The 13,262-nt window shown below is 36.8% G+C and overlaps 1 protein-coding gene across 2 annotated transcripts in view; it reads left to right on the plus strand.

Moving 5' to 3' along the window:
- Positions 1 to 13,262, plus strand: part of GBE1 (1,4-alpha-glucan branching enzyme 1) — a 177,102-nt gene that overhangs the window by 96,860 nt on the left and 66,980 nt on the right. For both annotated transcript variants that reach the window (XM_076351805.1, XM_076351814.1), the window contains exons 8-11: positions 5,719 to 5,834; positions 6,079 to 6,206; positions 9,587 to 9,685; positions 11,824 to 11,934. In XM_076351805.1, coding sequence (XP_076207920.1) covers positions 5,719 to 5,834; positions 6,079 to 6,206; positions 9,587 to 9,685; positions 11,824 to 11,934 — 454 coding nt within the window. The remainder of the gene's footprint in view (positions 1 to 5,718; positions 5,835 to 6,078; positions 6,207 to 9,586; positions 9,686 to 11,823; positions 11,935 to 13,262) is intronic.

The raw sequence follows: 13,262 nt of genomic DNA on the forward strand, positions 1-13,262 counted from the left end.
CTTTTGGCCCCAAGATGACCTTCACAGTGCAACAGCTTGGACTGCTTGACCAAAGGGATCGTGACCACACTGATCGTCCATTGGGTTCGTTGCTTATGGGGGGGATGTTAAAAAAATCAATTTCATCATATTAATTTATTTTAATAGTATCCAAAATACTGTGGCGCAGTGAAGAATGGTTCAAGAATACTGGAAGAATGTTGCAGACATACTGAAAACTTTTACCAGCTAAATTCTCCTGCAACTGGAAGTTGGAGTCGAGAGAGGACTCTGTCCTCAGGTTTTTTGTCAGTTGTCTTCTGTTTATTTTAAAATAATGTTAAAAATTCAGTGCATGTTAAATTGAAAGCTTTAATCTCCTGCAACTTCTCACCTATTGATATCTGTGCCACTACTATTAATTAGTATTACTTCTTTTCAGACTAAGCTTCTTCCTTAAAAGTTATTTTGTGTCCGAATATTAACTTTGAAATGTGAGTAAGCTTAATATTGCTGAAATAGAATGGCTTGTTTCTTTTCTGGCTGTACAGGATGCAGTCATGCAATGCACTTTCAGAAATCCTAGGTCCAGAAAAAGTAGCACACTACATCAGCACCTCTGGTTGTTACTGTGGGGGACAAAAGTTAATTCACTACTTCTGTCGCTTCTTGGGATTGATACAGGGGAAGTGACATGTTGCTGCTGACCCCTTTTGCTCACAGGTTATCATATGCCCCAGGAGGATAGCTCTTTTTTGGTTTGTTGTCTGCACAGTTCATTTTGGAGGCATAATGCAGCTTGGATCACCCAGCAAAAGCTCTTTTGGTCTGTTAATGACTGTATCACGTTCTGTTGACTGATAGAGGGATGTGTATGTTCCCACAGAATGGCGTTAGGTATAATTATGAATGCAGGTATTGAGAGCAGTCTAGCAGTGTGAGTCAGGATTGTCCCTTGGCTAAAAAGTGGACACCTGCTGCACTGCTTCGACTTCTCAATCCCTTATGGCTAGAGATGGTTTGGGTTCTTGGCAACAATATTACCTAGAGGACAGTGAGGAATTACTTCTCCAGGTAAATGAAGGAGGCTGAAATACAGAGAGTTTATTCTTTTTGTTGTTTTCCAAATAGGGTAAGACTGGGTTAGCCTTCTGTATCACTTTGATCAAACAAAGTGCATCTAAATAACAGGCAAACTGGTGTATGCTGGTTAACAGCGGTGAAAAAAGAACATCTCTATATCAAATCTGGATGTTTAGTTCATAAAATAACTTGACCAGATTCACTGAAAGTTAGCATTATGAGACTGAGTGCCAGTTTCTTTGTTTAGCAACCTGTTGGTGGAATTTAAGCCGATCAGCTGTTGAAATGTTTGGGGATAATTCGAAAAGTAATATTTTAGCGGTTCAATGCTACTATGTGTTAAGTTAATTAAACACTAAGAATTGAAAACAGGTAAATCATCATAGAAGTCTAGATTCTTATAAGGTCAGCAGTTCCACTCATTTTCTATAATACATAATAATAAGTGCAGTTCCTGAATGTCAACGTTGATATGGTTCAAGAATTGCAGCTTCAAACTGCTTTAGGTACAGCCAATGGTGGTTGGGGTTTTTTTGTCCGTAGTGATGAAATTAACTGGTTTAAAGGCATTACTTGCTTGCATCGAAATATTTGATGTTCATCATGGATTGGAATTTAGAAGTCTTAGGGTGAATCATTACTTTGCTTTTTTATTAGTACATGTGGCGGTGCACTCCCCCTGCCCTGCGTAAGCAATGACCACCAGTGGGGGTCGTTGTGGCTGCATCCAGGTTATGCTGGACTTTGGGAATGGATGGCAACATAGTAGCCAAGGGCTGCCTGGAGCAGTGAGTCAAATGACTTGCTGATACGCAAATGTGACTATAAGTCAATCGTCTTACTCTATAAATAGTGGACAGCCCAGGGCCCGTTGAGCTCTCCTGCCCGGCAGCGGGCCGCACGGTGGGATCTCCCCTTGAGTAGGGACGCCTCTCAAGGTTACTACTCGAGGTTGAGAGATTCCTTGCCACAACAGATATTCAGTAAGTGACTAATAGCGTGCTAAACTTTGAAATCTTAGCTAAGTGATATAAAGGATTGATTGCACATATATAATCCTTTAGATGCAAACTGTTGACCAAGAAGGGGACTAGAATTGGATCCAGGCGCACCTAAACTCCTCTCTGAGAAGTTTAGAAAGCAAGGGGGTCCTTTCTGAACCTCATGACTCAACGGGAGGGTCCCCCTGACAGTAATGTCTGACCCTGTCCTCTATGCAGTAAATAATTAAGTGTACCTTGCCATCGAATGTTGTTCACTGTCGCATTTACCATTGAACTTTTGTTAACTCACACTTTAACTCACTGTTTTCTATCAATAAAGTGTATTGTTGCTTCTCTTATGAGTGACGTGCAGCCTCACTCCATTCGCGACAGTACAGGAGGAAAGAAAAGTAAATAATGAGTGTGACTTGTGAGCAATTTCACAGGTTTTCTGCTCACCTTGTATAGGAAAGTTGTTAAATTTCTCATCACCTTGTGAAACCAGGTCATCTAGCTAGATATGCTCATTTCACTTTTTCAAACGAGAAATCGGTTTTTAATGTGTGAGCTATTGCCCCCAAGGGGGAAGAAAAAACAGTAAGACTTCTCTGCAAAGGCCTTCTTTGTTTTGAATGATGTCTGAGTGAATTCTGAATTACTTAAATTTCTTACAGTGTAAATCATTCTGTTCCTTAATGATAATACAGCATATATTTTCCTCTTTTAGATCATGCATGCAATGAAAAACTTTATCAATTTTATGGTATGCAAAAATGTGAGAGACTGTTAGGATATAATTTAAGATATGGCTTTTGCCCAAAAGAAATTACATTCTTAATGAATGCTATCCTGTTTCAGTATCTGTCTGTAAAATTATGAGAATGTACTTCTTTTAGAAGTGTTCCTGAGTTATTGCTTATATGGTGGATGTATTTCAATTACGCTATGATTTTGGCCTCTACTGGCATTCTGCAGAGTTATTTGTTACTTCTGTCAACTTCTATTTGTAATGCTGCTGCTCCCATAAACAAATTGACTTGGATGAAATCATGAACCTCTGTATGGTTTGTATGATTTGCATGTTTCAAAAAAACTGTTGTTCTGGCTTGTGTTTTGGAGCTGTGTAGTTATCTCTCTAAAAGTCAGTATGGTTGCTAGTATTTGACATCCTTCCTAGAAACTATCCTAAAACTGAATTTTTCCAAGGTTAGACCAGAATCACATGTATGTTTGTTTGTTTATTTATTTACTGTCTTCTCTCCCATGTGCAATCAGATGGTTGGAAAACATCTGCTCCTACCCAGGTTTTTGGTCTCATCAATTTGCGAACTAATCTTTTGGTTCAACAAATTCATCTTGCTTGCTCTTATCTCTAGTCACTTTTTCATGTAAAAGTCATTACAATTTATTTTCATACTGGTTCTCCATCTTTTTCCAAGGATCAGTCTTCAGTGCTAACAATGGTGGAAAAAATTATATTTGTTATCCGTTCTGGGACTTCTGTGTATGTTTTACAAATGTAAATCTCATGTAAATTGTAAATGTACATTTACAAATGTAAATTACAAATCCTCTTCACCATCTTAAGAACTTTAAGGTTATAAAGTCAAGCAGTCTGTAATGAGGAGAAATAACTTTTAAGTCTGGCTGGTGCTTGTAGCAATTAATCTACTCTTTGTACATGCATTATCTTAATTCTGCGTGAGATAGTATTTTTATTGCAATAGAACTACTGCTTTGACTTTGCTCACAGTGTTTAGCTTGCAGCAAATAGCTTTCTGACCCAGCATCAAATATACAGAAAAAGATACAGCAAGCATTTGCACAAAGTTGTATTTTTGTGACCAGCTTGCCAGTTCGTAGGACTTTTGATACCTTTCTATTCCTTTTAGTATCAGAGCATTCTCTCTTTATCGTTCATTCATTGCAAATCATCTCACCTGAGAAATAACAAATATATAAAAGGTTCTGTAAACAAGATCCTGACATCTTCCCAGTATAGTGTTATCTTATGAATTGGATGATTTGGGGCGAGGCAGGGGAACACAGGAATGGAACAAAAAATCTTTTTGTGTAATGCATGCCCAGAAAAGGTATTGAACTGAGGCAATTTGTATTGAACTGATTCGTATTTCCTAAATTTGGATTTTTTGATTTGGTAATATTTCTGTCTTTATATGCACAAGTGTATACCTGTGTGCAGTACATGCAAAGAGCAGCGGAAATATAATAATCCTATGAAAGTAAATAAGAATTGGCTATTCGGTGACATCAGGATTTTACCAGCTTTATAGTGTGTCCACAGCCTCTCCCTCTTTTCATGTAATACCACTAACTCCAGACTTAAAGCACCTTTCATATGAGGAAGTTTTTTGGAGAAAGGAAGGCGGGGACATTTGTTTTGTCAAAATGGAGTTTATTCCTGTGTCATAATTACCTCATGAGTCTACTGCCTCAAAGTCTGTTAGATAAAGTGAAATGTAGAAAGGGTCTCCTTCACTGCCTTATGCCAGCTACGTGCACAGGTAAATTTAACAATGACGCTGACTGATGTGCTTTGTGCTAGGTGTCCCCCTTCTATCTCACCCACCAGAGGGTGGCTGGTGAGACCCTGCATGCTGCTGTGTAGCTTGCACTCTTCTCTGAACAGAAACTTGGTAGTAAGCGGGGTCGTAGTTGTGCTACCTTGGGAAATGGATTAGAGAGAAATCATAACATTGGCAAGTGTTGAAGACGTGGGCAAAAAAAGTTTCACTACCTCATGTGGTTGGCCGTCTGAGATGGGTGTGAGCTCTTTGGAGCCATAGCTTGCAGGAGATGCACCTGAGGCAGCCTGTGCCCAGGGTGGCAGGAAGGGTAGTGGCACAGAGGGTGAACAGTAGAAATAAGACAGGGGGTCTTTGAAGCTACTGAGACCAGTGTTCTAGGAGAGGAGAGGATGAATAGTAGGAAGGCTGTTCCTGAAACTATTTTGTTCTTTGATATGAATTTTGTTCACAAATGCCTCCACATCCTTACTTGCTTTGGAACCTCTTTTTGATTTCATGTCCGCGCTTTGTGTGTGTGTTTATACCCCATTCCTGTTGTTCTGAATTTCAAAAAATGTCTCCTCAACTTCTGTAAGTTGGTTTACTCTTCAAATGTGTAAATTTGCAACACAGCAGGTGATTTGGTAATCTACTGGTGACGTGATTTGTAAATAATTGGGGGGGACGGGACGGATGACAGCTTTTATTATGCCTAGAAATTGCTGTAAATCCATAAAATCTTGGGGACAAAATCTTACCTATTATAATTTTCTTTCCATTTATATAAGATCCTTTCCAACAGAGTATAACCATCTTTAGAGAGGCAAAGGAAAAGTACAGTGGCGAGTATGGGTATTAAAATGTAATATATGTGTTCAAACACTAACCTATTTAGATTCTATATAGATAGTTGACATTTTTTCCTAAACCCCTATCTGCAATCTTAAAATTACGTGCAGTAAAAGACAAAGATTTAAGGAAGACAAACTTTTTAGGAAAAGGCTAATGAAAAACAGGGAAGAAGTCATTAAAATGGTAAAATGTCCAGTACAAGTATCGTATATGCAAGTGGGGAACATGGTATAAGGAACTCTAGTTGATCCCAAGGTTTCTAAAGCTTATAAAATATATTCATGTTATTTCAGCTGGGAAGTTTTAAGATTCCTTCTGTCTAACTTGAGAATGTGGATCGAAGACTATCACTTTGATGGCTTCCGATTTGATGGTATTACCTCTATGTTGTATCACCATCATGGGATTGGTAAGTAATTTAATCAACTCTAATCTCAGCAGTTCTGTTGCAGCTCTCTTGCTGTGGAAAGAGTGCTATAAAGTTCACTGAATGCTCCAAAAATTCCAGATTCACTAATATCTTGTGGTGCTGCTATGTGGATAGATCTGAAATTATGAATAAATTTAGTGCTTATAAAATTGCATATTGCAAAATATCTGTGGGTTTTTTTAAGAAAAGCGACTGTGGCCTTTAAAACTTCCTGTCTTATTAGGCACAGGATTCAGTGGAGATTACAATGAATATTTTGGCCTACATGTGGATGAAGATGCTTTGTGTTATCTAATGCTGGCCAACCACATGATTAATTTCTTGCATCCGGAATGCATAACCATAGCAGAGGTAAGATCAGAATTTGCCATCCTCAATGACATTAATATTGATTAGTTTGCTTTGGGATGTGAATTTCCTGTTAATTATCAAGTCACACTTCAGGTACTCAATGAGTGACATGAGCTGAGAAATATTAATTAGTGGACAGACTTTGCCTTGTGGGGAAAAACAACTGGAATATGCACTTCGGGAATTTTCACTGCATTAATGGGTCATTAGTTAATGTGGGGATTTTTTTTTTCCCTTCATCTCCTTGAACTTGTAATGAGATTTGTCTTTATTAGTTTATTGTTTTTGCATGATAGCTACTTGTCACTAATGATTCATGGTACTAAAGATTAACAGCCCTAGTGTAGTTTTGTATATTTTGAATTATATTGGCATAATTGACAATTCCACTTCAAAATAAATGCAGTAAATTTATAAATGTTGAATGTGTATGCTAATTTAAATTTACTATTAAGTTTCTCCAGGATTCTGAGGGAGTAAATAGACTATATTACTTGAGTTGTTTGAGAACAATTAAACTTTTTTGACTGAAAAATATTATTGTTAGCACATGGAATCTTTAATAGTATGAAACACCAGAGCATTAAAGTTCTATGAATAGGTACGGTTTTACTGATATTTTCTCTTTATCTAAATGAGAAAATCATCTAAACCTTGAGGATCTTCTGTTACTATGTTTAAATAATTATTTTTGTTTAAAAGAAAAGGTTGCATCTGTCTGATATCATTAGGGACTATATGGATTTCTAATAAAACTTTTTGTATTGCTTAAGAGTTCCCTATTTATCTTCAGAAAACGAAATACTGCTTAACTTCATTTCTTACTTATGGTAAAGTTTTATTTTATAGACAACCACTGCTAAAAGCATAATAACAAGCTATCAAAAACAGCATCTGGTGACCAATCACCAGCAGACTTTAGACGGTTTCATTGAGCTGTAGGCTTATTTGAAGTGAAATTTGTTCATTTTCTAGGTAGTCTTAGGTGATAAGCATTCCTACCAATGAAATTCTGAGTTCAGTCTGCTTGTGTTACCTGGCCTAAGAGTTTTTTAATAAGATGTGTCTTCAGTTTCACTTGCTTGAGTTGAAAACTGCTGCTGTTTCAATACATCCTTTTACTGCCTGCGGGAGTCACTAAACGAAATATAGCATTGATCAACGTGCTGCATGGTTAAAGAATTTTAGAAGGAGAAACTATTGACGTAATTGAAAATTGCAAAAGGCAATGAAGAATGTCTGCTTGCCTATAATGATGATGGAATGAGTGCCACATGAGAAAAATGTTTTTGTCTAGCCATAACTAATTATAATATATTCTTTAATTATTTAACTGATAATTTTTACAGCTTTTTAATATTCTGTATATTCACTGTCTTAGTAATTTCTAAGGTTTAGGTATTATTGACTATATGCTTATTTTTCATTTTGGCCTTCTAAATAAAGCTGCAATTACAGTTTTGTATAATGAGAAGAAAAAATGTTAAGTAAAATTACATCATGCCTGAAGATTGTAAAAACTAACAGGCAAAAAACCCCCTCCTGCTGTGATTTCTTTTTTTTTAATGCAGCTCATTTCAAACTAAGGTCTGAACAAATGCTTAGGCATTGGCTGTTTTACATTTGATGGAAAATATACTGAAGAAACTAACACTGAATTTTTATTTTATTTTTTTGTTTTTTAGTGTTCAGGTAAAATCTGTAGATATAGATTGATAGAAATAGTATTACATTTGGAATTTTACTTCCCAAAACTCCGGCTTTCAAAATTGTGACTAAAGTAGATGGGAGCTACTTAAATCTCAGACTCAGACCTTGTCCAGCTATGATCTCTGTGATCATAGCATCACAGAGAAAGGCTTGTGTTTCAGATCATCTTGTCCTGCATAAATTGGAGAGCTTTAGTCTGTTTTTATCCTTTCTGACTGATTTAGGAGAACTAATGAACCTCCTTTTATAATATCTAAAAGTTTGGAAAGAATTTCCGCTTCATTATTTAGTATTTACAGCGTGTGGAATGTGGATGCAGTTTTCTGTGTGATCTCGTGACTGCTGAATAAAGGGGGATAATCCCCTCCTTTGATCTCCTGGCTTTGCGGTTCATACAGCCCAGGGTGGTGCTGGCCATCTCTGCTGCCAGGACAGGCTGCTGGCTCACGCTCAGCTTGCTGCTGGCCCGGAGCCCCAGGGCCTTCCCAGAAGAGCCGCTCCCCAGCCTGGTAGCCCCCAGCCTGTATGGATGCAGGCGTTAGTCCATCCCAGGGGCAAGATTCGACAATTGCCCTTGCTGAACTTCCTGAGCTTGTTGTTGATCGATTCCTCCAGCCAGTCAGGGTCCCTCTGGATGGCAGCCCTGCCTTCCGGCCTCCAGGATGCCATCCATGAGCTTCGTGATGACGTGGTCAGTCTCCCCACTTACGTCAGTGGGGAGCGGGGGCAGAGGGGGTGTGTGTGTATGCAGGTATGCGTATGTATGTATAACTTCAAGTGCAAATATCTTTTTCACTAGTCTAATTGGATTGAATCCAGAAAACCAGAATGAGCTTCCTAAATAAACCGTGGTTCTAGTCAGAATTTAATTCCATAAATTCTCTTGTGTGGACGCAAAAGGTGTACGTTAATCCATAACTGTTGTGGTGGAATGGCTTCTCACTGACATAAGTTAATAAAATTGAGTACTAATAGATACTTTGCAATTATTGGAGATTTGCATTTTCTGTATAGATAAGCTAACTTTAGAAAAAGAATGCTATGTGACATAATTGCCTAATAAAACGGTGAAATAAATATTTTAAGAACTTTGAATTGCAAATTTAAGAATGATCGGCCTTCATCAATATGAAACTGGAAAATTAAGAGCATGTCACTTTTCAGGGCTAGCTGGATCATTAGTTTTGGTTTTGTGCATTTAGGAAAAGAGTAGAGATTGTATTTTTCTTCTTTACTGTACTTTATATTCAGCCTTTTATTTTTATACCATTCTTTATGCAAAACATCAATAAACAAAATGAAGGTTTAATTTGTCTTTTGTTGACTACTTTCTACTTTCTATTGATTACTTGGAGCTCAAGAGAGCTGATTATTTCAAATTCTGCATCTACTGAGGTCTCTTTCCCCTCAAACATCTACTCCATTAAAATATTTTGTAGTAGAGTATTTGAAGAGAAAAGTCATAATGCTTTTCCCTGTAACTTTTCCATTCAAACAGCAAATCTGGGTGTAGTAATCACTCACTGAATTTTTTTTCTCCCTTACCCAAGTCAATCTATGAAGCTGATTATAGTTTACAGAGTGTTTGTATAGAAGTATTACTATATGGTAGAAAATCTGAACTAATAATTGCAATGCTATGCGAAATACGTTGTGGTTTTTTATTTAAGGATGTTTCTGGAATGCCAGCTCTTTGTCGTCCTATTGCAGAGGGAGGAGGGGGTTTTGATTATCGACTAGCCATGGCTATTCCAGATAAGTGGATACAGGTGAGAATTTTTTAAAAATATGTTCTGCTCTTCAAAGTGGGATGTTTCTCCATCTGTGCATACACAAAAACACTTCTGAATCCTACTGACAAATTTTACTCTCTTCTGTTAACGTCCTATTAAAATAAATTCTGACAGGCTTGAGCCACAGGTATTAGGGGCTGAAATGAGAGCTGTAAGATACCATGTAGGTTTCAGAAGATAAGTAAGTTCAGGGGCTATTCTTTGCATTCTAGCTGATATTTGTTTTTTTCATACAATACACATAAACTAATTTTGTTTGAAATAACCTGTATCTCTCAACAGCTGTAGAATGTGTAGTCTATATTGAATGTAAACAGGTAGATAATAAGTTCACAATATGCATATAAATATTAAAAAAAACCAAACAAAAACATGCAGCGAACCCTCCTGAAATTGGGCATAATAATTGGCCTGGAACATAGAGGTGAAAGTTTAACCAAAGTAAATGTGAATTGTACAAACACCAGTTACAAAAAGAATAATAAAAATCTGTAAATGCTCTTCAAGAACAATAATATACTAATAAACACCGACTACGATAAGGATTTAAATCACCTTTTCCTTAATACAGAGAATCACAAGAAAAGGAATAAAACAGTAAATGATCTCAAAAGGCTTCTACTGATGTCTTAGAGAATGTTTTTCAGTTAGAAGATTGCATCCAAATCCCTCAGGCTATCATGATGATCTGAAAACAATAAATGTTTTATATGAGCATTAATGCTTCAATCAATGTAGTGAGTAGCTTAAAATAAAAAGCAAATTAACTTATCTTCAGCATCTTTCACTTTTGTAACTAGGAGGTGGAGGGCAGATTGAAAACCAGTTTTCAAACCTTCTTTTCATTCAGAAGACAAACTTGCCAGCTTTTCCAACAGGGACAGCATCATTAAACTTGAGACTGCTTGCTCTCGTTTCTCTCCAGCTTTTAAGTATGTACCTGTTAATAGCAAGTTTTCTAGGCAACTTCCTGAAAGCAGTTGTAGATCTGAAGGATCTCCAGGGTTCCATGAAGTAATTCTTAGGGATCTGTAAAAGTAGGTGAGATAAGCTGATTGTAATAACAGTGGCTGTACTAGTTCACCTTAAAGATCGATCTAGTACATTATATGATGCTGCATAGGGACCTGAATGTTTTCAGGGCCAGAATTTAGAGTTATTTAAAAAAAAAAAAAGCTGTTTAGGAGTACATGGCCAGTTACAATCAGAATGTTAAATTTTACAGCATCATATTAGCCATCTTGATGTTATTGCCTTTTAATCACCTTTATTTTTGTCTATATATTTATCTATATGTATTTCAGTTGTAGTGATCAATGGAGGTCTATGAAGTTCTACAGAAAAAAGAAAGGACTAACACTGATATTGGACTAGGTTTAGAAGAGGGAGGAAATAGCGTCATATGAGACAGAAAATTCCTGTTGATATGATTTAATTAAATTCCTAAAAATCAGGAGCTAGCATGACAAAAAAATGTAAAGCTTGTTTTGTATTCCAAAGCTTTGGCATTCAACCTGTGGTTTGGAATAGACTGGGAATTCACAGATCAGGGAACATGCAAGTCTCTGCACTGAGCACCTTCTCACGTTATCGTGTACTTCATAGCAATAGCATTAGTGCTATCTTGCAGTGATCCATTCTCTACCACACAGCCCAGTCCTTCAGCTATATTTGGAAGCTGCCATGTGCCAGGGTTACTTGAAATACCGCATGTAGGTAGGTGTGTGTGCCCACATATTCCCCCCCCCCCCCCCCCCCCCAGTTTTTGGTGCAGTGCTCTCTTGCAGCTCCTGGCAATCGCATTGCCGACTGTATCAGAGGATTCACATGATAGATGGCAAGTCCAATTTTCCATGCTTATATGTGGAAGTACAGGAGAAGCAAAATGTTCTAGTTATTATATTTAAGTAGGGGAATTCAAAAGAAACAAATCTTTAGATTTGAAAAAAATCTAAAGAAAGCTCGTTGCTCCAAAGTTGGGAATAGGAGAAGTTAAAGTAACACAGTTCACAATTCATTGGAAATTTCTGTGCCAAGATAATGAACAACGGTAGTAATGTGCTTTTAGTTAAAACAGAAATAATTTTTCAATGATCTCTTCTTTATTTCTGCAGATAATTAAGGAGCTGAAAGATGAAGACTGGAATATGGGCAATATTGTGCATACATTAACAAACAGACGGTATGAAGAAAAGTACATTGCATATGCAGAAAGCCATGATCAGGTATTGTATCTATTTGTTTATATATAAGCAAGTAAAAGATGAGGTTTAGAGGCTTTAGTAGATTTTGTTTTTTAAAAATTGGGGCAAGAGTTGAGAAGGATAGACAACAGTTTCAGAGATAGGTAGATCTGGACTACTGCTCTTTTTTTTGTTTGGGTTTTCTTGTGGTGGTGGGTTTTTTTTAATCTTTCTTTTTAATAAAGGAGTCCTGCTTGGAGTGCGTGGGTGGTGGTGTTTTTCAGTTTTGTTTTGTTTTTTAAGAAATGAATCCTAGTTTCTTGTTTTGCCTGCCTGACGTAGGAAGGCATATAATCCATACTTTTGAAAATCTGGTTTCATAAAGTAAGCTGGAGAACTATTTATGATAAGCATAAACAATATCACAATTTAGCAAATTTGTTCACTGAATCAGTGTTTGCAACTGTTGTATTCCCTTCAAGAAAATGTTTCCTCTCTGAAAGGACTGCAAATGCCAATCCTCTTTAGAAATCTAAATGAAATATTCTTTAACACTTTGATTCAAAACACAGCAATTGTAATGGTTCTGTACACAGAAAAATGAAAAAGTAATGACAAGTTTGGATAACGCTCATCTCCCGCAATCCTTTGTAATGGTTGTTTCTGAAGAATCAGAAAACGCATTGGTTGAGAATTTCAAAATTAGGAACTTTAAAAAATATAATCCATTTTCTAATAAAAGGCTTAAGTAACCTACCTTAACCTCTTTCTTCTACATGACAGAGGTTGACATTCTATTTCCTATACCTTCTATAACAAAAGTCTACAGAATTGTCCAAAACGAGACCTATATTTTATTTTAAAAAGATAATTCTGAGTTTATCAGCTTCCTTTTGTGTACCTATTTACATTCTTATCTCACACTGTTACACAGTGTTTACTTAAGGCACAAGAGAAGAGTCCCAGTCGTGGTAAAGAACTTCAGGTATTACTTGGAAATGCGTATTATTCTGTGATTATTTGCTTCATCCTAAAGCATGACATATAACATTACTGGTGCTGTTCTTTTTATTTCATGCTGGATTTTATCAATTGAGTTGTTTTCCATATCACTATGTATTTTTGTTCTAGAATCTCATACTTGGGAAGAAGATCTATTTATTTGAAATTTAAAAAAAGAAGAGCAACTATGACGATTGCAGATGGACACCAGGATGATATGTGAAAAGCAGGATAGAGAAACAAAATGGGGGTGTAGATAAAATTCAATGCGGAGATACTTTCAGCACATGAGGGGCTGAAACAATTCCAGTTTCTGATCTGTAACAATGGGCTACGAGCTGACTATTACCAGTCAGAATACAGAGCCT

Source organism: Aptenodytes patagonicus, chromosome 1, assembly GCF_965638725.1.
Source record: "Aptenodytes patagonicus chromosome 1, bAptPat1.pri.cur, whole genome shotgun sequence".
NCBI classification, from domain to species: Eukaryota; Metazoa; Chordata; class Aves; order Sphenisciformes; family Spheniscidae; genus Aptenodytes; species Aptenodytes patagonicus.